General features: G+C 41.6%; 1 protein-coding gene across 4 annotated transcripts in view; it reads right to left on the bottom strand.

Annotated features, from left to right (window-relative positions):
• Positions 1–21,738, bottom strand: part of B3GNTL1 (UDP-GlcNAc:betaGal beta-1,3-N-acetylglucosaminyltransferase like 1) — a 97,131-nt gene that overhangs the window by 3,929 nt on the left and 71,464 nt on the right. For all 4 annotated transcript variants that reach the window (XM_063408887.1, XM_063408889.1, XM_063408890.1 and 1 more), the window contains 4 exons: positions 18,425–18,549; positions 10,604–10,739; positions 2,892–2,960; positions 1,591–1,665 (listed from right to left, as the gene is read on the bottom strand). In XM_063408887.1, the coding sequence (XP_063264957.1) occupies positions 1,591–1,665; positions 2,892–2,960; positions 10,604–10,739; positions 18,425–18,549 (405 nt within the window). The remainder of the gene's footprint in view (positions 1–1,590; positions 1,666–2,891; positions 2,961–10,603; positions 10,740–18,424; positions 18,550–21,738) is intronic.

The following is a 21,738-nucleotide window of genomic DNA, read 5'->3' as shown; positions in this document are numbered from 1 at the left end:
TTCTGAAAACTTTATACAATCAAACTAATTTAACTGCTGTGACAGAAAAATAAAAATCCCTTTCATTTCCAGCCATTGGAATCCAAGGCAAGCCAGGGCACAATGCAGCATTTCTGAGCATTTTGCTTTTACCTAAGTGAGAGCAAACAGGGAACACAAGCCCTTGGGTGAGGTGGCTCTGCAGGGCCACGCTGCTCTGAGCAGCTACAGCCACACTTCCACTCTCTTCAAAAAACAAAACCTCACACACACAGAGCAGAATCCCAGCTCCAGCTGCCTGTGAAGCCATCACAGAATGCAAACTGAGCAGAGATCAGAGGATGCCTGCTTTTTCCAGAAGGATTTGCTCTGGTACCAAAGCCGTGCCAGTGCTCACAAGGAAGGAACTGCCTGAAAAAATAAATGAGCTGCTCCAAGTACATGGCCAACAGAGTCACTTCTTGTAAACAACCCACTTAATAAACACATCTAATCTCCAAAATCACCCTCTTGAAGCTGCATAGAAACATGCAGGTTTTGTCTGTATCAAAAGGAAAAATAACCCCCTACCACGAACAGCAAAATAAAAGCCAATAAAACCCCTTAAAGCACAATTCCTTCTTCAGAAGATGTTGATGAATTTAGCTTGGTAAAGAATAAGCAAGCAGAAAATGCTCAGTGGCCATGAGGGGAAAAATAGACCTGAAATCCCAACTGAAGTCAGAGAGCAGAGTTTGCAGACAAGCTGTTGTATAATAGTCTCATTGTAAAGGCTTCACAGATTAAATGTGCTTTAGAACAGGTTGCACAGATGTTTTGTCTGGGGACTTCCACCCACTGTTACATGAAAAATTAAATCAGTTGTAATAGTACTTGCTGATCCAAGAGTTTATCAACCAACAATACACGACAATGCCCCGAGGCACCCCCAGGCTGGCTTTAGAACCCAGAGGCAGAGCTCAGAGCTGATCGTGAGGCTGGGAGTGCCAAGGTAAAATCAGGCTGTACCAGAGGAGAGCAGATTCATCTGAGCCATCTCTGAAGAGATCCAGCACAGCGTTACAATGTCAGGCTTCGTGGAGCTGCAGGTTTTAGTTGCTGTCAGAGGGGTTTTTATTGGTGTTCACCACTGCAATCATTTGCTATTTTAAAGCTTCTGTGTTATAACAGCAGAAGAACTGCTGGTTAGCATCTTCTAATTATATTATCAGGGCAATTAAGCCAGTTGAAATAAGTTACCACAGTCAGATACAGAAGATGCTTCAGAACTGGCAAGGCTAAACAAAATGGCTTTTAAAGTCTGATTTAAAAACAAAGCCTTTACCATATATGGGGCTGCAAAATACTTGGCCCAAAGGAGGCTGAGTGCATGTGCTCATTGGGGTATTGGGCAAGGAAGTACAACAGATCCAGCTCCTTCACAGAAGCTGTCCCTTTTCTTATTATTAATTTCACCCAATACTGCTGATTTAAATTCCAAAATACCCTGCACAATCATTTGATTTAAAAAAGCCTTTCAACTGTACAGCAAAAGCTTCTGGAAAAGGCACTTGCAGTAACTAGAAACTGATTTTCCTAAGGAGCAAGTGCTGCTCCTGCAGTGGAACTCACCAGCTTCACGCAGATCACGAAGGGCGGAGTCGCCTCCCTGAAGTGACACACAGGAATTTTTGGTTTTGGTCTCTCCTGCAGGAGGAAGGGGTACAGAAGCACTCAGGTTACTTGCTAGCTTGGTTTTAGGAGCTGCTAAACTCTAAAAGGGGAAAAAAATATATTGAGCCATGATGATAAAGAGACCTTGCTCATTCTCTGCCCGTTGTTTCAGTGACCATCACGTTTCAGTGCAGTTGTGTGAAGTGACACCAAATCTGAGTTTGGAGCTTTCTGCTGCTGAGAGGAGCAGGTCTCACTGCTCCACTGATTCCTCCTCACCTCCAAGCTCTACTTCCAGCCCTTTCCCAAACAATTCCCTCTTTGATCTGATGGCAAAGTATGCAGCTTCAGCAGCCTATAACAGACAGACCTAACATAACAGACTATGTTCCTTCTTTTTCTTGGTTAATTCTTTGCCATTTTAGTGAGCTGCATCAGTTCCTGTGCCCTCAGCCAGCATCGGAGCAGGCACAAGAGCAGAGAAGGAGGAGGATCTTTCCCTGCTGCTGGGAGCTGTGAAAGGGCTTCAATGCTCAGCTGGGACTTCACAGGGATCCAAGCTGCAGACTTCACAGGGATCCAAGCTGCAGGGTTTTCTAAGGATTCACAACACTTGCAGTACAATCTTTACAGCTGATCTGGGAAAATGGGTTTGTTTTAGGAAGACAATGCCCAGGATCGGTGTCAATCACACCCACAGTATCACTGAACTGCAGGGCAGTGCCCTCAGCTTTCCAGGCTAAAATGCTGATTCCCAATTGCTTTCATGCAGCTCAAAGCACTCCGTGTTTTCCATTCCAGAACTGCACAGCTGCTCCAGGCTGAGCACAAGCTGTACCTGAGGAGGAGCCCTCCTGTCCCTCTTTCCCTCAGTCCCACTCCCTGGCAAACTCAGGGTAATTTGATTTACAAGATAACTTGCTGGAAAACTTTTCATTTTGAGGGTTCCTTCCACCATAAACCAAATTCTACTCCCATTTGGAAGACAAACCGGCCAGTGAAGCCTATTTTACCCCATGATCAGAATCCTTTCAGAATAAGTTTTTTCTTTCTAAACTGACTTCACTGAGTGTGAAGCTGACAGTCCTGGCTCCAGTTTGGATTCCAGTGTCCATACCCAGCCCTCCAGTCCTCTGTCAGGGCCTCTTTACCAAAATAAACTTCTACACAACATACAAGATCAGTGACAAATTCCTTCCTCACATTCCCCAGAACACTTCTAGATCACAATAAAGAACACAAGAGTGGTTATAACTCACCTCAGATTCCTCATAAGTGTAGAATCCTTTTCTTATTTTCTTTTCATCAACATCACAGAATGCAGTCACCTGCAGAACAGGAGCAGAATGTTTTAATAACATCATTTCACCTGTAATGTATCCCTGGGAGCAAAGCTGCAGGCATGGGAATGGACACAGGAGTAAGGCAAAGCACCCTGGCCTCCTCTGCAGCTCAAACCCTTATTAAATCGTTTCTGGGTGTATCTTGAGTTGAGAAAATTCTGCAGTTGTCTTATGAGCACACTCTGATCTAAGTCACTGACTGCATAAGGAACACCACCAACCCCATCCTCAGGGAGTAAACTCAACCCAGAGCCCAGAATCCTTGTTTTGGCACTTCCACTAAAGCCCAGGATGAGATGTAACAAAAACCTCTCTCGCAGGGAATGCACCCCAGACACCACAGGACTGTGGTGCTGCACCACTGCTTTGGGAGCTCTGCAGTGCCAGCCTCAATTCCAGCACACCAAATTTGGGAATTCCTATGGTTATGGGCTTACATTTTTTAACTGCAAAGTTCAGCAGATCTGATGTTTGAACACAAATAATTACTGCTTTACTCTGCTTATTCTTACTAGAGTTATGAAAGCATTATTGGCAGCCCTAGGTGGCAGATATTTCAGATGGGTTTTTATTTGCATTCCTCATAAATATGCAGGCAGAATAAATGCCTGCCATCTAAAATACACAGTGGCTTTATTTTTGAGCCACTAAATTGCCAGGAACATTTTGGAGGACTTTTTAAAATAAACATGGCTGTGTTTTCCTCTGACTCCTGTTGGATCTATTCATATGATCTACATGGAGCTCTTATGCTGAAGCAGAACAGTTGAGATAGTTAAGGTTGTACAGAAATCAATTATTCTGGTGAAAGCTGGATAGCAGCTTTCATATCTTTTTAATTGCCCCATTAAAAATTGATTAACAACACTTACTGCTGAGAAAATCTGAAAAGCCAAACAGCTGTTTATTAATTTATTAAGTTAGAGGAGGCTGAGAAGGCTGGCTGGCTCTCCGTGTCTAAAATCTCTCTCACACATTTTCTTCCTGTGATTTAAGATGGTTTTCTTTTACCTAAAGTGACCTCATTCTGTTTGTGTAGAGGGAAACATTGTTTTTCCAATACCATAATATCACTTCTCTCATTAAACATCAGTGGCAAGAGAATGCAAACAAAAGCATCAAGGGACTGCAAATAAGGCTGCAAAGCACCAGTGTCCAAAGCAATGAGGGAAATGAGGGTAAACTGGAGGGGGTGGGCAGGGACAGTCCCTGGAGCCCCTTAGAGGAGACCTGGAGAAGAGGTTGCTGGAACAGGCACCAAAGGGAGAAGAGAACGTGAAGGAAACACAGAATTCCCATGGTGGGGCTGTGTGAGTGAGGAATCCCATTCCTCACTCCAGGCACATCCAGAATCTGCTCTGGGTGATCCTGGTGCAGGGACTGCACCAAGCACAGTAACCCTGTGTCAGCACTGGAATGGAAATAGGAAGGAAGGAGGGAATTCAGGAAGGTCCTGGACATTGGACAAGGTGTTTGTGACTGGTGCAGCTGGGTTAGATGAACTCACACAAGCAGCTCCTTCACAGATTAATACACTCCACATCCCTGGCCTTAATTCCATGCCCACTGCAATGCTTTGTTGCAGCAGGAAAATCAGATGCTGTGGATGTGTACACACACACACAGAGATCTATAAATATGAGTGTATGAAGGGAACCAGTAGAAGTCACTGTGGGAAGAGAAGTTCCCTGGCTGTATTCTCTTCATTCTGTGCTAACCACCTTTAAAATTCCACAGTGTTCAGCAAATCTCAGTTTTACCACTTGTGTTTTACTGTCCTGGAAGCTGTGATCATAATAAACAATATTTAGCAGGATATGCCTTCAATCTCAACCCAACAGAGTTCCAGGAACAAATACAGTCCAATATGTTGACTTACCATCCAATAAATGAAGCTATTTTTGGAGCTGCTTATACTCTTATAGATAATAAAAGCCAAAATAAACCACCAAAACTTATGACACGAGGTAAAATGAAATTCTGTTTACACTCTCTGTCAGTAACTGAGAATTCAGCTGCAAGGTCTGTGCTGGAAAGCCTCACTGAGCACCCTCAGTGTGTTATAACCCAGTTAACAGAAACCCCTAACTGGTGCCTGCACTTCTCAGCATGAATCAATTTCTTCCCAATATCCAATCTCAATCTCTGTCAGATTAAAATAATTTCTCCTTGTCCTGTCACTACATCCCCTTGTAAACAGTCTGTGTCCAAAGACACTTCATCACTAATCACTAAATTGCCATTAATTTGAACCCTCCCTCTCACCCTGGGCCTTCACTCAAATTTCTGGGTGGAGAAAACTCTGCCCTTTTCCACAGTGACTCCCCAGCCCCCAGAACAGCCCCCACAAAACCCCTGTGTGAAAAGAATAACACAGGTGAGTCTGTGACAAATCCCCCTTGGAGGATGGAAAGAGCTCAAACCCTTTTTTGTTATCACTGAGGTATTTCCCCTGTATAATTCTCAATGGATCCAGGCAGCTCAGACCTGGTATTTACAGTAGAATAAAACAGGTCAGACTTGAATGGGCGATTTTTCTGCAGGCTGCACACCATGTGGGTGGCCAAAATGTAAGTCAACTATTTTCCTGACACACACTATTTATTTTCCAATTAAAGCAAAGCTATGTTTGGAGTCTAAATACAGGACTTAGGCACAGTTGTTTATGCTATAAGGAGAAGTCAGGGCATCAGGCTTATGGGAGTTATTTACTTTATACACTATCAGGATAAACCCAGAGACACCTATTTATTTTCCTGCATTAATGGGCTTCTTTCTTGTAGCTTTTATGAAGAACATCTATCCACACATGAACTCCTGTCTTCCTGTGAGTAACCGTGAATTATAAAGCCATAAAGGAGTCTCATTTTGCCTTTTTTTCCTCCCTCTCCTTTTAGCAAAACTACTCTTTGGCAATACCTCTGACAGTGTGACACCACGGAGTCCTCAGATCACATCTCAGTGTTACTAAAATACATGAATTCTTACATGTTTTTGTTTTGAACATCACTTGTATAAAAATCTGCATAATTACAACATTTCCAAAGGAAAGAACACCGCTAATTCTCTCAGCTCAAAACTGGAGGAGACAGCTGAGTATCTGCTAGAGGCAAGCTATGAACTACTGTAAGTCAATTTATAAATATGGATTGCAACTTCCATTACCAGCAGTGTAAGGGGAAAAGGAGAAATCGCCTTCTCCCTCGTAAGAGAAAGTTTACATAGCTCAGAAGATAAGATATTTACTCAGAAACAACCTCTGCTAGAGGAAGACACATTTGAGGGAGATAAAATCCCTTCTCTGGCTGGCTCTTCCTAATAAACACAGGGGCTCTGCAGGGCCAGGCTGGGGCTATCAGACCTCCCTGGGGAAAAGGAGATTAATGGGCAGCAGATCCTCCTCCAATGCACAACTGAAGGACCAGGAATGGCAGAGGAGTGCCCTGGGATGCAGCTACCTGCGTCTGAGCTCTGCTGTGATGACACAATTGAATTGTTTGCTCCCTGTGTGACTCGTTGGCTACTGCAGAGAGTGTTTCCTCACACTTCCCATTCCACTCAGATTTCATAATGGAAAAACTGGCAGATTTCAGCAGTTTATGATGTCCTTTTATGGTGAATGATCCTCACAGGATCTTATTCCCCATCTTATCTTCACCTGTGGTTTGGTTTGGGTCTGGAGCTGCCATTTCCAGAAAGCAACAACCCATAATGAGCACATTCTCAAGGTCCCTTTGTGCTGGAAGGACATGAGAGGCAATTTTCACATGGGAGAGTGAATAACTGAGTAGAGCCTGACAGAAAACTGGAAAACCCTTTCAATAAATGGTCACCTGCACATTTTGACTTCTCCCTCCTCATAACATCAGCTGCTCTCCTCAGAGTCACCTTCAAACCCTACAAAATCCTGAGCAGATCTTCCCTGCTGCATTCCCTCCACATCTCCTCCATCCCCCATCTGTTTTAAACTTCTAGTGAACCCTCTTAATTCTTCTATTTATAATTCTTTCATTGAAGCTTGTAGAAAGCCTCGGGAGCATGTTAATATACATCTCTGCAAAAGCAAAATCAATTGTGGCCATTCATGTCAAAACAAAGTAACTGAAAGCATTACAATGCAATTGAAACAGACACAGCCAATGGCAAACACAAGAGACATAAAGAGGAATAAACAGCTTCTGCCATGACATGGAACCAGCAGTCACAATCTGAGTGATTTTCTATATCAGGAGCTGCTTTTATTTCACCTCTTTAGCACTACAGCCAGGATAGAAGCTGTGGATATCTTCAAAGCCCAAGAATGCGTTCCATTATTCCATTTAGACCCCATTTCACTGAAAATAGCAGCAGCTTCCCCCTCTGTGCACGTATCCACACCAAAGTCACGGGGGAATTTTAACACCAGAATCCAAAATGCAAATTAAGCTGCCAAACTCTGGACATAAAACATTTCCCTTATTATGTACAGCACACACCTGCCTTCCTAGCTGTGGGACCTCACTGCAGAGACTCATCCCTCCAGAGCAAACCTGAGTGAGATTTGGGTGTGCCCAGCTCTGTGCTGACAAAACAGAGCTTGCAAAAAGCACTTCCTCCCACATGGAGAGAGCAGGGAGTTTTCCTGGCCAAGAAGGATTCACTGCAGACCAATATGAAGCCTCAATTTCCCCCATGTCATTTTAGGGTGTTTTATACCTGGATTTAACAAAAACTTTCAAATTTCATCTCTCTCCTTGTTCTGGAGGCTTTTAACTTTTCACATTGCCATTCCACTGTTATGGGGAATATTCTCCCCTTTATTCATGTTTCTTTGCTTTCAGTGTCCCCACTCCAGGCTCTGCTAGTGCCACTCACACACTTTTAGAATGGTCAAAATGCTACAAAGCTTGGCCTTTCCTTGGCTGTGGGAGTGAGCTGAGGGACCAGAGCTGCAACACAAGGTCTGGTGATGCTGCCCTTGGAAAAAGGCAAAGGGAAAGCAGTGGATGGTTTTGGAAATGGGAAAAGGTCCTCCAAAATATTTTTTCTGTTTGCCACAGCAGACAGGGTTGTCACAGAGGAATGTCATGGCCTGGCTGTGTCCAAGCACTGTTTCCAGCTCACTGATGAGCTGATGCTTATTTGGTCCTTTCCCCTGCTTTTCCATGAGCCACTGGAATGGTATTTTCAGCCATCAGAAATGACACAAAATGTTCATGCTTAAGTTCTCCTTTTAGCTAAAGTTTGATAGAGACTAAAAGAGCAGACCAGACAGCTCAGAAACCCTCCAGGCACATGGAGCATCCCAAAAACATTTGGTTTCCATCTTCAGCTGCAAATTATAGACACAACGGATGTGTTTTAAACAAAAAAAGGTCTGTTTGACTTCATTCTTGCAGAAATGCTAATACTGAACCACTGTCAGCAGTGTGAATCAAGGAGGGGACAGCCAGGAAGCAGAATTTCCCTAAGAATAATGAGATCATGGTAATTAATTCATAAAAAAAAAATCTACTAGTGGAATATTTTTTTTCGTGTGTTGCTGTTTAGCAAAAAATCCTGAGCCTTGGATTTTTGCCTGACTCCTTTGGAGACAGAGCATTATTTTAATATTCACCAAGCAGATGGCTGAGGGAAAAGGGAGAATTGCTGAGGTGTCCTTTTCTCTTTTGGCATAACCATAATTCACATTCACACTGTTTTCCAAACAAACTAAAGTCATAATTTGTTAGTGAGTATGAACATAGACAGACTGCTGCTTCCTGGAATTGCCTGAATTTTGTTTTCTAAGAAACAATGCTCTTTGGCACAGGGCAGAGCTGAGCTTTTCAAACATCCCACAAAGACCCTGGCAGGGTAAGAAATGCAATTGCTTTGTTTACCAGCTTCTAAAAATACCAGAAACATTCTTTTTTTTTGAAAAATATGTTTTCTTACACACCCTAAGCCTGGCAGATCAAATTAATTAATTCTCTTCCTGAGGATTTAGTAGAGTTCTTTTCAAAATTACAAAATAACACAAGCTGTAGGTAGGTTTTTGGGGGGTTATTATTTATCCTAGGAGTATGTGTCACAAATCTCCTACAGGTACTTGGTGCCAATTGAGAAAACAACCCTGCAGTGACTCCACACTCCAGCCAAAGTCAGTCCGAGCATCTGCTGAAATTCTGCATCTCAATAAAAGTGTGCAGTCAAACAGAGCACAGGTGACATTTTCAGGAGCCCAAACTGACTTAAAAGTATAAAACCAACTACAATTAATATTAGACAGCTATATTCTGTCTAAACTTAATTTTGGTTTTATACTTTGATAGATTTATATATATATAAATAAACTATAATTGCTATTATTATAATATATAATATAATAATGAAATAACATATAGAATATAATGGTCATAATAAATTAATACATACAGCATACATATATTTAGTTAAATCTCAGTTAAATTAGACAGCTAATTTTGGCAAAGTTGCCTGCATTTCCAAGGATATTGGACCTTTTAAGATCACACAGTTTTACACAACTGGACCTTCAAGAGGAGAAAATGGTAATTAGATGGAGGTAATACATCATCTTTTGCCTTAAGATAAAGTCATATTTAATGGACAGCTCTGTCCTCTCTGAATGAATCAAGTGATTCACAGCATTTAATATCTTTTCATACAGTCACCCACTGCCACATGATGGCAATGACTGGGGCTGGCACTGGAATGGCTGTTCCATGGATATTCCATGGCACTGGAATACCAAGCAGGAAATTCAGTTTTTGCTTTGCACATTTACTGTCTGAGAGTCTCCCATGCCTATTCAGTAATTCTAACTATGTGTACACAAATGTCTTCTATTTTTTTACGTGTGTGTGGTCTGAGGGCCACAACATTAATCAGGTTTTTATATGTATTTGTCATTTTGTCTTCCCATCCATATTCTTAAGAAAAGAAAAACACATGCAGCAATAAAATGAATGTTCTGTGGCTCTTTATAAGAAAGAGTCATTTGACACTAGCCCTAAAGCCTTTATCTAACACAAAGTTATTGCACACAAGAAAAGGCTATAAAAATGAGGTATTTAGACTCTTGGACAAATCTATCCTGAGAAAGATCTGCCACTGCCAAATATAAGCATTTCCAGCTGATGTGAATGGAACAGTCACATCCAGCAGTTCCTACTCACCCATTCAGCCCACACCAAACCCTTTTTTTTTTTTGGCAATGCAGCTTTCCAAAGGGACTCACAGTGACCAGGAACGTGTCCAGTATCCACTTTGGAGCTGGGTAAAATTAAGCAGTTATGGATGACCCTGGACAAGGCAGTTCAGTACCACAGAACCCAAATAAAGACTTGCTCTACTCACCCTGAGTACCTGCCTACTACAGCTGTGTCTCTCCTACTACTGTGCTTAGCAGGAACTTGGTGCATTTCTTGCTCTCCATGCCCACCATAAGCTCTAAATAAAATATCATGACATTTTAAAAGAAGAAATACATCACACAGAATATTGAGAACTGCCCCAATGTATATTAATTATCAACTAGCACTTTGGGGACAAAATATCTTATAAGAATTTTGCTGTGTTGGATTAGAAGCATCACGGGGGCATATGAAGAAGGTGTGGGTTTGTACAAATGTTACTTTCCAGCTCACCTTTTTCTGATTAGCTGGTGATAAGCTTCTGTAGAGCTTCTTGCCTTGCTTGCCAGCATTCCAGATGGTGAATGATGTCCAGGAGCTCAGGACTCTGTCCTCAAGAAACCTGACTCGGTGATTCCAGATGGTTCCCCTGGAGAGTTGGAAAAAGGGCAGATTTTGAACCCTAAAACTTTCAGCATTATTACAGATCTATATGCACATGTACACACCCATCTACATGTAAACCTGACCAAAGTGATTCATGTAGTACAAAGAAAAAAAATCGCATCAAAACGTTAGACTGGAAATTTCTGAGGGGAATGTAGAAAAGATTCTGTGAAAGTTCTTAGACAAAAAACATTTGAATAGATAGGAAGCAGTAGCTAAACAACTTGGATTTTCAAAAACCCTCTCAGATCACCAGAATGTGAAAAGCTGCAGCTGTGGCAATGAAATTCCACCCTTCTCTCACCTCTGAACTGCTCTAGAACCCTGCAGTGACAAAGGCAAAGCATCTCCTAAACCCAAGCTGAGCTCCTCCTGCTCCATCAATCCATGGGATCATTCTCCTTGGCTGATGTGAAGTGGGAATCTCAGAGATTTAGAAGCCCAGCTTAGCCCCAGCAGCACAGCACAAATGCATTTACAGTGAAGTATTTGTCTCAAGCCTGCAGCACGCTGGGTGTCAAAGCTCTGAACCAGTGACACCCTCCAGCAACAGCCACTGAGCTGCAGAGTCCCACACAAAGCTCCCTGTTACACCTTCACCCTCACCAACCTGCACACACACATATCAAACCAAATAAGAGAGATTTAACTGGAAAAGTCCCCAAGTGTTATTTGGCAATCACACAAATGTGACTGTCCCTTTATCTGAAGGCAATTTTCATAAGAAACTGCATTTCTAAGAACAAAAAGCAGTGGGATTTTTTTTTTCTTCTACAAATCAGTATGCCCCATCGAACTTTCTAAAATATGTTTTAGGAAAAAAAGCAAACTGGCAGATGCTTGTGTGCAATTACACCTTTCAGTCTTCATCTTTGGGATAACTTCCACAACAAAATTAAGCCAAGTGGTTGAAGTAAACAAGGGTGACACTAATACCAAATGACAAATCCCATGGCTCTGGAACCATCCAACAGCCACAGATCCTGAAGATCTGCTGACATCTTCATGAGTTCAGGACAGGTTCTCAGAAAGAGAAAACAGTGTCAAGGAAAGCAGTTTGTTCATGGTCTATTTCTCCCAGCTGGCAAATCCACTTGGACAACTACAGCTTTTTTTTTCCTGTTTGAGGGTGTGTTTTCTACCCTATAATGTAATATTTAAGACTACAGCATTTATCATGGATTAAAGAAGACTGCCTGCTGTTAAAAACATTTGCTGTATTTCCAGCATTCATTTATATTCATTAACTAGGAACCCACCTCAGACTTCTTAAACAGTTTCTTAGAGAGAATAAATTGATTTCTTCAATTTCAAATGAATCTTCCTAACTCCATCTCTTGAACAAGGCACCTTGAGCTGTAGCTTTCTTTCCCAGGAAATTCTGATGAACCCCTAGTGGTGTCTCCTTATTGAAGGCAATCTTCAGATGAGGTTTTCCATTTGCTTATTTGCATCATTTCTTCACAGCCCCAAGTTATGTTCTGAAGACCACACAACCCTCACAGGACCCAGTGACCCCAGTTCACTTCAGCACAGCCAGATCCTGCTCAGCACTTCATCACTGATCCTGGTGTGATAACTTGGAAAAGACCTCGTGCACCAATAAAATTTCCCCACAGTTTCAAGGATGATGGCTCTGCACCAGCACTTCAACTAATGGAGAAAAAGAAATTCTTGGATTTGATCAAAAATCTCTTCTAATGCAACCACAAGATGCATTCCTGCTGCAGAGCTTTAACTGCTGCTGGCAGCCTTTGACACTTGCTTTTTTCCATGTTCATGAGAGTATAGTGTATCCCCAGAAGGAAAGTCTAAGGAACAAAATATGAAGGTCAAGTATTTTTCCAGGATCACTTTACTAGACATTTTAGAGCTCCTGCACGCTTCTACAAAGGAAGATTATTGCTTTGCACATAAATGGAAAGGTTTTAAAAGTGATTTTCCTTTGAAATGTGACTTCAGAAGGATAACACCGTATTACATTCCAAAGGAACTTCAGAATCTGTTCTGTTGGCTTGAGTGACACTAGCAAGTTGCTTTTCCACTTGAGTTTGCAACATTAAGAAAGCCAAAGTGAAAAACCAGGCAGCCTTAGACAGCACGAAAGGAACTTCTGACTAATTTCTAGGTGCAATGCAAACACTACAGTCAATCTCCAGGCTTATAAAAGATGTTTTTATTTTCATGGAGATGGATGTCCCAACACAGCAGTATTGGTTCCAGACAGTTCCTGGTTGCTGGCTAGGCCATGAGAGCTTCTGTGCCATGATTTTACCTACTGAGGTAAAATTCAATCGGACCAAATCTCAGTGTTGTTAATCACCCGTGGAGATTTCAGACTGAAGCAGATTTATTGACTCATCTCACCTATCAGTGTTATCCTGGAAAAGCAAGTGGGGAAAGCTTGTGAGAGAAGTGCACTCTGAAATAAAAGGTATGAAAGGTATTAAACTCCAAATGAATTGGGTTGTTGTTCAACCACAAGAACATTGTCAGACAGCTTCATTTAACACCAATAAAAACTTTCTTAAATACGTACTGTGGGTTGTAAAAACAAAGATAACATACCCAGCAGTTGGGATTTTTTGCTTACATCACTATGAGGCATCCTCATGACAATGCCCACAGAAAAGCATTTGAAGCTCACACCTCCACATTGTGTATTTTCAATGAAAAAATTAACTTATATCAAACACTTTCAAGTCTTGAGTTAACCCTGAAATACTTTCCACAGTGCAAGATGAGATATCAGATAAACACAGAGCTGAGGGGAGAATTTGTGACTGAGATTTAGTGACCCTCCCAGGCTTCACCTTTGTGAGAACTCACTCTGCACAAACAATCCCACAGGCAGGAGGAGCTTACAGGTGTCAAAGGAGACAGTTTCGGTTATTCCCTTCAGGTTTCCGGTTCACCTAATTTGCCACATTTTTTTTTTGATGTTTCCAGAATAGATAACTGGGATTCCTGCCTCGAGGGATAAGGGAATGCCATTTTCCCATCCTTCACGAGCCAGTGCAGGTGCACCAGACAGGAGCTGTAGCAACGTGCAAAGGGTAATTAAAGAAAATGCCTGAAACGATCTAGAAGTTGTACAAACCACTACTCAGAGAGGATTCTCACAGCTATTTTCAGATTATGCATTATTACATATTTCACAGCCACCAGCAAAACCCAGGAGGTATTATTGCTCTGCATCACCCCAAATCAAGACAGCTTTTCCTACCCATCTCAGAAAAGATTAGAGTAAGCAATTTGCAGCAGCCTTTAGTACCATGTCCCAGCCTGTATTCAGTTCACAAGATTTTCTCAGCCACAAGGTGGGACAAAATTCTTCTAACTGCACAAATTTGTTCCCATGTCCTAATTCTCTTTCTTGACCCTAAATCTTGAAATACATCATTTTCCCCATTCCTTTCATTTTGTTGTCACAACTTTGTAAATGAAATTTTAGAAGCATTTCTGCTGGAAATGTCATTCTTGAGGCTTACACAATTTTCCTAAGATCTCACTTGCCATGTCCCCTCAATGCTCATCAGTTATGGAGCCTGGGAGGAAGAAGAGGAGCCAAAATTCTGCAGGAGTGAAACGAGGGTATTCATGCAGAGGGTGAGAATGACTACGCCGGGTGTTCCTCAGCCCCAAGTAGTTATTACCAGACCATCCACCCAAATAATGCAACAATGGAGCTCTGTTAAAATTCTGTGGTGACCTACTGACTGAATACAGGAGTCAAGAAACATCTGCTCTACTCCTATTTTGAAATGAAAGATAATGTGACAATAAAAGCAACATGATTTAATGTCTGAGCTCAGTCAAACCTCGCCATATTGGTGCACTGCCTTTCCCCTCCATCCCCCAGTGAGGCCACATAAGTGAATCCACAGAGCAAAGACAGATGTACAAGTACTTGAGAAATGCAGAAATACAAGCCCCATCTCCTGAACAGTACTGGAATTTTAGGCATCGATTGCCATGCACAGAAATCCTCTAGATCCATCAGTCTGACCTTTTCTCCCTGTGCTGGCCCAGCACAGTGCTCAGGTAACACCAGGCAGGAAGAGCAGCTGCCCCAGCGAGCAGCCTCTTCCAGGAACCCTTTATTGATGGCAGGGTAAGAGAGCTCTGTATGATAGGTGAACCTCACCTGATCGATAAACCAGAGATGGGGGAACAGAGAGCTTTGGAATCACAGTGAGAGCTGAAAACCAGATCCCTTACAGCCAGTGTTGCATTCAGAATTCAAGGGCCTTACCATCCACAGGAAATTCAGAAATAAATTGTGTCTGAACCTTGGTCATACTGGCGAATAAACTGATTTTTTTTGCTGTTGTTGTTCTCTTGAACTTCATGTGAACTTATTAATTGCTGGACTATATCGTCCCACTGAGTTATTACATTTACACTGTTAATAGGTTCTATTAATGTCTGAGTTCATCTTCAGGTCACGGGTCATTAGCTGAGGCATGGTTTGCATTGTGGCCTATTTTTCATGAAAGGCTTATTAAGAGACACAGAGACTATCAATGTTAATGGCATTTACTTTTCAAGAATCTAATGAGGTCATTAGTTTCCATGTTTAATTGAAGTGCCAAATGCAAGCATAGAAGATAAAAATGCAGTTGACCTCATCTTAATTTCAGCTCTACAGGAATATGTTAGGCTATTCCTCTCTCCTGCCTATTTTTGGCCGTGTTTGTGCAGGAAATGAAGGAGGCATTCCTGTGCTCACCACAGATCCAAGACCTGGCCTCAGAGCACCTCTGAAACAGCCAAATGTGTGTTTCACACTAATGCCTGTTCCTCTTCGCTCAGATGACACTGGAAGCTTCCAGTGCCTGAAACCAGATGTTTTCAATGGATTATGTAATTCTGCTTATTTCTGCAGAGCAACATCAGACTGGGATAGCACAGGGGACCTGCAATTACTGAGGGTGCACTTCACCTTTTCTGTGCAAAAGGGAATTGCCCGGATCTCAGACAGAAGGTACAAACCTTTTTCTCCACATGTATTAAATTTGTCTTGACTAAAAACTTGTGAACTGCTCCAAGGATTACCAGCATGCCCCAACCACCTGTCTTCATGAGCAGCACTACCTAAAGACAAGTGCAATTTTTTATTGCTCACCTCACTCCAAGCTCCCTTTCATCTCGCAGTGAGGTATTGTTGTATATACAGTTCCTTTCTCTCCCCTTTGGCAAGATAAAAATCTCTGAATTTTAAAATGTTTTTTATTATACATTAGACTTTCTCACTCCAGTATTCCTCACTCTAAAGCCAGCTCTGATATGGTCTCACATGAATTTAATGTGGCCGTGCAGCACTGAGTACACACAGCCCTGGGATACAACAGCAAATAAAGTGAGATCCAAGAGATATGGAACGTGGAATTCCTAGCTGAAGAGAAATTTCTCAAAATCTAGCAGGTATCCATCACAGACTTTGGATGAAATGACAATGAGAACATTCATATTTCTGCATGCAGCTAATGACATCTAAATACAGACACTGAACTTCATGCAGATTCTGTCACGCACCCAAAACATTTAATAATGCAGACTGATGCCTCCAGGGTAAGGGAGAAGGCAAATGAGATTTAGTTTCCTGCTTCACAGATATTCTCAGCTCCAGTTATTTGTTCCAGAAGGATACTAATCATAGGAAATGACCTAAAGCATATGAATGTTTACAATTATACATACAAACTAAAAAACAGAAGAACTGAATGTCACTTGCCAAGCAGTTTTACATATATTTTAGGAAGTCTGAAAATGCAGCAAGGCTTCTTTCCCCCTGGAAGGTTCTGAAGGACACCCACATAAACTGAAACCATCACAGGCTATGAGTAACTGTTGTCTTTGAAAAGAATGAATAATGCACCTTTGTATAAAAATGTTCTGCTATGGTTTTTAACACTGAAACTAGGCCTATATTGCACTTAAAAAAAAATCAACTTTCCTACAAATATAGTTTTGATTTCAGACAAGATATTAGTTTGGCTGGTGAGTTACTACTTCCAAATCCAGGTTTGGCTAACTTAGAATTAAAAGATGATTTGGGCCAATGATTAAAAGCAAAACACTCCAGAAAACTGCTCAACAAAACACGCCATATAAAGAAAAAGGCTTCCAGAAAAGCCAGAACATGCATTAAATCAGGTGGAATGACCAAGAGGCAAATTAGGCAAGACCCAATTTAAATTGTAAACTGAAACCTCTGTGATGAGTCCATTAATCTCTTTTTGCTCAACATGCAAAACTTCAGACACAAACACCGGGCAACCCTTCACAACTTGGGCAACAAACAAGGGAATGAGCCAGGAGCTGGAGCTGTTGCACAACCTCCTGTTTGGAAATCACACCAAACATCATCCCCAGTAGTACCAGCAGGCAGCCAAGAGGAAGAGCAGCTCGCCTGATTTCTTAGAATGAGACAAGAAAAGCGCCAATTTGGACACACACCCCGCACATCTGAAACAGCTCACAGCATTTCCACATTCCCCCTGGATGCTGTAACTCAGGGGGCTTGTGCCACACAACTTTGGAGATCTGAATAAGCAACAGCTTGCCGTAAATTCAAAACAAATTAATTTCCAAGAACTAGATGCTTTCCCACAGATAGAGGCAAAAGGCTTCCAAGAGTTCTTAGCATCCCACAATGCGTGGCTGAAAAGTTGGTCACTAACTGCCAAAAGTAAAAGAGGAAAAAAAAAATCCTTACATTTCAACATGAATAAAAAGGAAAATAATTTATCTGATGCTTGTTTGCAAAATTAAAATCACATGTACTATTTGCTTGAATGACCTTTCCACAGTTAGATGATTTTATGATATGCACATTTGTATGTGTTTATAAAGATCTGTGGTGACATTAACCATGAGTGTGCTATTTATGGGACTTACCTGTTTTACATTTACACTACATTTCTTTTACACTATGTACAGCAACACAACAATACAGGGATGGACAGCAAAAAAGTACACAGGAATGTTCAGTTTTACAAAGCCATAAAAACAGGACTGACTGAAAAGTGTACTTATTAATCAGCAAGAAAACAGTTTACTTAATTACCACTGTGATTCTGGCATGGGATTCCTCAAGGACAGTACAACTCATGTAATTTTTTATTAATGCCAATGCATAAGAGAAAGGAGCAGCTTTGGCTTAGCTTGCAGCATGTAGAGAAATCAGCAATTTAAAACCATCTTTAGGGGCTGAGCAGCCCAGGAAAGGCAGCAGGTAACTAAGGCAGTTTACAAGGAAGCACCTGTGATAATTACTCCTAAACATCCTCAGGGAATTTTCAAACCTCATTATCTGATTTAGGTGGTTTAGACCCTTTAAAATAAGAAAATAATATATGTAAAGACAGCACATTATCAGATTAAAGGTTTGGGGTTTTTTCATTGTTTTTTTTTTTAAAGACCGTTTTTGTTGGTATTACAAGTTTCTGTTTACTTTTTAAATATTGAGGCAGTTGATTTTGAAATTAAGCCTTAACATTTCAAAAATACTTTTTACATTATGGCAAAACCCATGAGAACGAAACCCTTGCATATTACATATTCAAAATCCTAATTAAAAACCTCAATGCAATTTCACCATTGTTGCTGCCTATGATCCAAGATAAAATCAACTTTTCAACCCTCCTAAAAAGCACAGCTTACTCCAGGACAGAGTGAGTGGCAGCCTGGGGATGGTACCGGTACAGCAGGAGGCATTGGTTCACTCGGAGGACTCCACCACCCTTCTGGAGATGTTCATAGAAAAACAACAAATCCTCTGGGACACCCTGCGACAGAAAACAGTTATTGCATCAGTATTCAGGTACATCTGAAGAGGTTTTATTTTTTTCTGCCAAATGGATATGGTTCGACAGAATTGTTATTCATAAATACAGTTTAAATAGAATTTTTCTGTTGTCCAGGGAGGGTGTGGACTCTCCATTCCTGGAAGTGTCCAAGGCCAGGAGCAACCTGGTTTACTAGAAGGTGTTTTGGAGGTGAAACAAGATCTTTAAGTTCCCTTCCAACCCAAGCCCATCTCTGACTCTATATTATTAATATTATTTGTGTATGTCCCAATAAACGTCTCTAATGGGTCATGAAATAAATGCAGGTAATGCCACAGAATGATATAAAAATGAAATGCAGCTGACTGCAAGGGCAGAGGGGGGAAAATCAACATCATCTCATTCTGACAGGGGTCTCCAGCTTGGTGCAGGTGAATCCAAAAGAAAAAGAAATCCAGCTGCTAAACAGTTTGTGCAGCCTAAAGTTCCATGTAACCAAATAGTTTGTACTGAAAAGGATCAGTGACTTGAGAGTGGTTCTTTCTCATTTTACTGGAATTCTCCTCCTTTCTCTGGCTGTCATACAAATACTGGTCTCTACTTAGGAAAGGTGACTCAGGCCCCATAATGACAGACTTCAATAAAAACTGCAATAAAGGCAACCTCAGAATGAGGCAACATTTCAAAATATTTTCTTTTCTTGAAACTTCCTTCCATGGTACATTCATCCTTACAGGATTGCACCCACTGCTGCTGAAAACACTACAGGATAAAAGCTCCTGCAATTTTGGATCTAGCAGGCTCTAGGAAAAATGAAGGATTTCACAATCATTTCAACACTTCTCACTTAAAAATCAGAGAATCTTCATGCAAGTGATGCAGGGTCAGAAAGACAATTATATGGCTCAGAGCACTGAACTCCATTTTGTGGCATATGAATGCATAAACCACCCCCCACTCCGATTCATGTGTGACACTGATTTGGGCCACACTCCCACATTCTGAATTAATTGGATTCTGCTCTGGCTGCTCACTAAGGGCAGCTCATCTGCAGCTATTGGTTGTAGACATTTGCCTGACTTCTGGTTTAAGAGCTGCAATGAAGAAGAAAAGTTTTAGACAACTTCATACAATTTGTGCTTTATGTGAACCTACTTTGAAAGCCACAAAAGAAATCTGGGAGAAGCTGGAGTGGCAGCCAGCAACCACAGTCACCAAGAATACAAAAAACCCCACAAACTCAATTTCTTTCCATTTATCTTGTAGCCCTTTCTATATTTTCCTTATTGTGAACTTTAGGGGAAATACTGAGCCAGCAGAAAAGTTTAAACCTTTCTCTCTTTTCCGGTCACACACTTGACCGTGTCTCAGGACACAAGTGCAGCAGATATCAGCTTGCTGCAGGAGTCAGATTTGGATTCAGATCTATGATTATATCACAAACATCTCAGCAATCCCTTCTCTTTTGGATAAGCATTCACTTTATTCAAGACAACCGTTAATATGTATATTTAAAAAGAGTTACTGCAGAAGTAAAAGGATCTTTCAAAACACTGTTTGGTTCCAAGGGCTCTTTTACTTTCCTTTAACTGGCAGAAATTCTCTGGAATAAAGTGCACTCAGCCCTAGGAAGGAGCAGGTGCCTTGTACTGCTCAGCAGTGGCCTCTCACATTACAAAGGAGCAGCTCTGCCACGCATTTTTCAGAGGAAAGATGTTGACTGTGTTATGGATCCTGCAGGGATGGGACTTCCTATGGCTCTTGAGCGTGTAAGCTTGCTGCAATACAAGAGTTCCTTCCCAGTTGAGATCTGTTATTGGATCCAGATGGCATTTTAAACACCAGGAATCTTTGTGGAACAACACAGCTTTGAAAGAAAAAGCTGTTTAACCACTAAAAGGGATATTTTAATGTATTTTTTGAAAATTAATATCCACAGCTAAAAGTATCAATTACTAACCCGGCATTTCAGCAATAGGCTACCACATCAATAGCTTTCAGCAATAATAAATACAATTAAATTGCACAGTTTACATGTTACTGGACTACATGCAGAATTTTCCACATTATAGGCAAAAACCAACCCCACATCCTCTGCTGCAAAAAGGGATAAATTACAGCTCCCAGAGAAAAGCACAGTCTGCCCCTGCTCTGCTCCAACCAGCCAAATGCAAAATCACAACTCACTTTTAGCACATTCCCACTGAACAGGGGAAGGGTTTCTGTTGAGCCAGGATTTTGGGCAGGTACTGCTGGCTGTACAGATGAGGGGACTGATTTTTTATACAACATGGGGTGTCAAGCAGAACCCTAACTTGAGTGAAAGTAACTCCTTGTTCCAGGACCAAACTCCATTATCTGTTATCCTTCTCTTGGCATCTTCTCACTCACTGCTTGCTGTTCTGACTGCAGCGACCTCAACATTTTCCAAAGAGCTTCAAACATCTCCCAACAAGCAACTCTGGCTACAACTCTTGCACCTTCACCATCAGGAATGGTGAGGAGCCTCACAGGGAGGATCAGCAATTTCTGGAGGAGTTTTAATGCCAGTGATGCCCTGTGCAATGCTGTAACCATTAACACCTGCCCTGGGATGACCAACAGCAGCACTTTCATTTAATCCCTTGGACAGAAACCACCATGGGGCTGTGGAGGCATAAACACAATATAAAAGCTGCCTTTCACTGCTAAACCAAATAGATGAGAGTGATTCTGTCACAGAATCAATCTGTTCCAGCTTCCTCATCCATCTCCACTCAGCCTTGCCTCAGTCACATTTGAGCCCCTGCCCCCTCCCAGCTCACGGGCACTCTGCCAGAGGTGGCAGATCCTTGTGAGCCCAACCAGTGGAGATTTAGCCTGTGCAGAGCAGTCTGACTGGTGAAAATGGGCTATCTACCATTATTCCATGAATACACACACTTAGAATAAACAGCAGTGACAAACAAGACAGGAGAAGTTCATCAGTCCACAAGGGAAAAAGGCCTTCAGGTTTGGAAAAGCTTGGTCTCTCCCTTTCCATCAAGGAAAACTGGGCTGTAACTTGGCACACACTGTGTAAACCAGTCAGCACCATCAGGGTAACTGCTGGACAGAAAAAATTGCTTTAATTCCTCAGAGAAGCCTAAAATTGGTGAATGGAAAGAATTAAATAGCTATTAATAGCTTTTCAACAGGATTACCCAAGAT

Source organism: Prinia subflava, chromosome 12 (assembly GCF_021018805.1).
Source record: "Prinia subflava isolate CZ2003 ecotype Zambia chromosome 12, Cam_Psub_1.2, whole genome shotgun sequence".
Lineage (NCBI taxonomy): Eukaryota > Metazoa > Chordata > Aves > Passeriformes > Cisticolidae > Prinia > Prinia subflava.
Note: the sequence above shows the minus strand (reverse complement) of the source record. Positions and strands in the feature narration are given on the sequence as shown.